General features: G+C 46.9%; 1 protein-coding gene across 1 annotated transcript; it reads left to right on the top strand.

Moving 5' to 3' along the window:
- Positions 1-311: 311 nt before the first annotated feature.
- Positions 312-1,344, top strand: LOC123258234. The gene is made up of 2 exons (XM_044718108.1): positions 312-1,077; positions 1,172-1,344. Exons 1-2 carry the CDS (start codon positions 312-314, stop codon positions 1,342-1,344), a joined length of 939 nt encoding a protein of 312 aa, XP_044574043.1.
- Positions 1,345-2,991: the final 1,647 nt, after the last annotated feature.

Genomic DNA, 2,991 nt, shown 5'->3' with positions numbered 1-2,991 from the left:
TTGGAGCCACGAGTACTTACATGAGCTACAGAATCGATCGAAGTGGCCAAGAAGTTGCAAAACAGTAAAGATTGGTGATCTGGTTATAATAAAGGAAGACAACATCGCTCCGTTGAACTGGCCCCTGGGACGCATCGTAGCAGTCCATCCTGGTAAAGACGGCGAGATCCGAGTGGCAGAAATACGGACAACATTCGGCAATATAACTCGTGCCATACATCGACTGGCGGTGCTACCAATCAACGATAAGAAGGAAGAACCCGACCTCTAAAATAAAAAAAAAAAAAAAAAAAAAAATGCTTGACTTAACAATGGTACTCATCTGGGTGATACCCGGACTGACTCTGCCCACACCCCCTCCACCTGAAAGGAAGGCTAATAACCCGGTTGTCATCACACCAATCAACAATGTAACCAGGACCATCATAGAAGCCACTGATAGGATATCAATCAAATCTGCCGAATGGACACTCATCACATTTTTTGATCTCAGTCAGCTGGCCCGAGAGATCAAGACGGTCAAACGAGGCATCCAATCTATAAAACAATGGTGCCCAACGGCTTACGAGGTCTGTCCCACGATCATACAAACATTGCAACAGGAAGTGGCAGAAATCCAAGATGCTGATCAGTTAATGCATCATCAACGGCAAAAACGCGGAGCACTGAACATCGTTGGAAATATCGCGAATGGGCTGTTCGGAGTACTCGATGATCAGTACGCCAAACGGATGGAAGAAATTATTGGTAAACTAAGAACCCAAGAAAGCATCACGCATAAAATAGTAGAGAACCAGACGTCAGTTCTGGATACCACCATCAACATTATGCGGAGTACGACGATCGAAACGCAGAAGAGGATGCAGGACCTAGAAGCCATCCTGGCCAGAATCAAGGTGAGAAGCCATGCGGCTGATCGGTATCTGCCACATGCAGTTTCAGAGTTCGTCGTCGTGGCAAGTCACATTCGTCGAGTTCAGGATGCTGTCCCTGCATTGGTGTCGGTAGAACAAGTGAAACAGGTGATCACAAAAATACAAACACACCTTCCACCGGGAAGACGATTACCCATCACAAGTGAGACAGCACGAGACTTACATATATCGACTGGCGACCACAAGGGTACAAGAAACCGAGGACTTACTAATGTTCCATACGAGTGTTCCATTAGTCGAAGAAGACGAATTCACAGTATATCGGATGGAGTCAATTCCACAAATAACGAGAGAAGGCCTGGTGATAACCAAGACGGAAACAAAATATCTAGCAGTCGATGATCATCGGAAACTTTGCGATCAATCAAGAACACCTCAGTCAGTGTATCAGCGGGACGAACGGAAATAAGGTATGCGAATATAAGCAAACACTATTGGGCCCGGACGCCCATCAACTCCCTTGTACGATGGCGGCACTATCAAGACATCGGGCAAGGGAATGTAAGCCAGAACCAATCAAGGGGACCAGTTATTGGGTTCAATTAACAGAGCAGAATGCATGGATCTTTGGGACAATGAAGCCAATAACAATGACCTATGTATGCTCGGACGAAAAAGATCAAATCATCATCGACGAAGTAGGCAAGCTGACAATCAGGCAAGATTGTGTGATCCCAAGCCCGACCATTACATTGTTGGGGCGGGCACAGTTTAACTCATCAGGAACAATAAGGATGTCAGGTAGTTACGTTCACGAGTGGCCATCACATGAAAAAATAAGGACAACAGAAGGACAGTTGGAAGCAACATTAGATCAGCTAGACCAACTACATGCAGAGGTGCAGGGGTTAAAAACATGGACAAAGCAAGCACAGGAAGAGGTGGACAACGAGGCAGACTGGAATCTGGTTCATCAATATTCCGGAGTAATAATGTCAGGAGTAGCAATCCTCATAGCCGCATGGGCAGGGTACACGCGGTGTGCCCGGAAGAACACCTCAGCAACCCATCACCGGAGGACGACAATAACCCAAGGAGAAGAATTCCAGCTGGTCGAACAACGACCCGGGCTGGCCATGTTGGACACCACAAGAGATTTGAAGTGTACGATCCAGAGACTCCACAGTAAAAGGCAAGCAAGACATACATAGTTATAAGAAGGGTTTATTAAATTAAGGTAATCTTAAGAAGCTTCTCCATCACTGGTACCCATCGAGGAAGCACCACTATCAGTAGAAAGGTTGTCATCACTGCTCCAAGCGGAACGACGAGAGAGGCGCCGTCGGGAAATACGGCCAAACGGTCGAAACTGGACAATAATGAGATCGCGATCCTCCATTCCCAGAGAGGCGGGGGTACCGCGGCGAGGAAGAATGCGGCCATAGTACCAGAAGTGAAGATCAGAGCAGCGTAAGCGGAGGCTGCGACAATATTCATCCATGAACTCCTGGATGTTGGAGTCCCGCTCATGGCAGGTCCATTTCATACGGCCATAATAAGGACCAATAACTCGAAAGAAGAGCAACGACATGATCAACGAAGATACGAAGAGTGGTGCAAAAAACGAACCAGCAGCCCCTATTATTGAATACTTCAATGGGGGGGGGAGAATGTTGGCACCTAGTGCCAAGACCTACTAATCAATCAAGATGCATCAGCAGGTCACAATACATGGCACCTAGTGTCATCAAGATGCATCAGCAGGTCAGAATGTATGTTGGCACCTAGTGTCATCAAGATGCATCAGCAGATCAGCATATACAAGCATCAGACCTACTAGCCTATTAATATTGTAACTCTAAGCATAAGCCAATACCCAACTCGGCACTAGTCGATGGCTCCGGAAGCAGAGTCAGCGTGATCAGCGGGAAGAATGACCGACTGACCGAGACAAGCCGAAACTAGCCAGCGAAGCCGAAATGCGTGTGGAAAACAGTACGTGAACAAACAACCCCTGAGTCAGCAGACTCAGAGGTTGGTGACCCTGGCATTAACCTTAGTATTAGCACGTCCAGAACCTTGACCTTTCTTAGATTTAATGATGTATAATTTAGCA

This window comes from Drosophila ananassae, assembly GCF_017639315.1.
Source record: "Drosophila ananassae strain 14024-0371.13 chromosome Y unlocalized genomic scaffold, ASM1763931v2 tig00000127, whole genome shotgun sequence".
NCBI lineage: Eukaryota > Metazoa > Arthropoda > Insecta > Diptera > Drosophilidae > Drosophila > Drosophila ananassae.
The sequence above is the reverse complement of the archived record's forward strand: the minus strand, read 5'-3'. Positions and strand labels throughout refer to the sequence as shown.

Excerpts from the sequence above, each read along its gene's own strand:
- LOC123258234 (XM_044718108.1), top strand. The coding sequence starts at position 312 with ATGGTACTCATCTGGGTGATACCCGGACTGACTCTGCCCACACCCCCT. Across the intron at positions 1,078-1,171 it reads AAGACGATTACCCATCACAA|TCGAAGAAGACGAATTCACA; the intron begins GTGAGACAGCAC and ends GTGTTCCATTAG.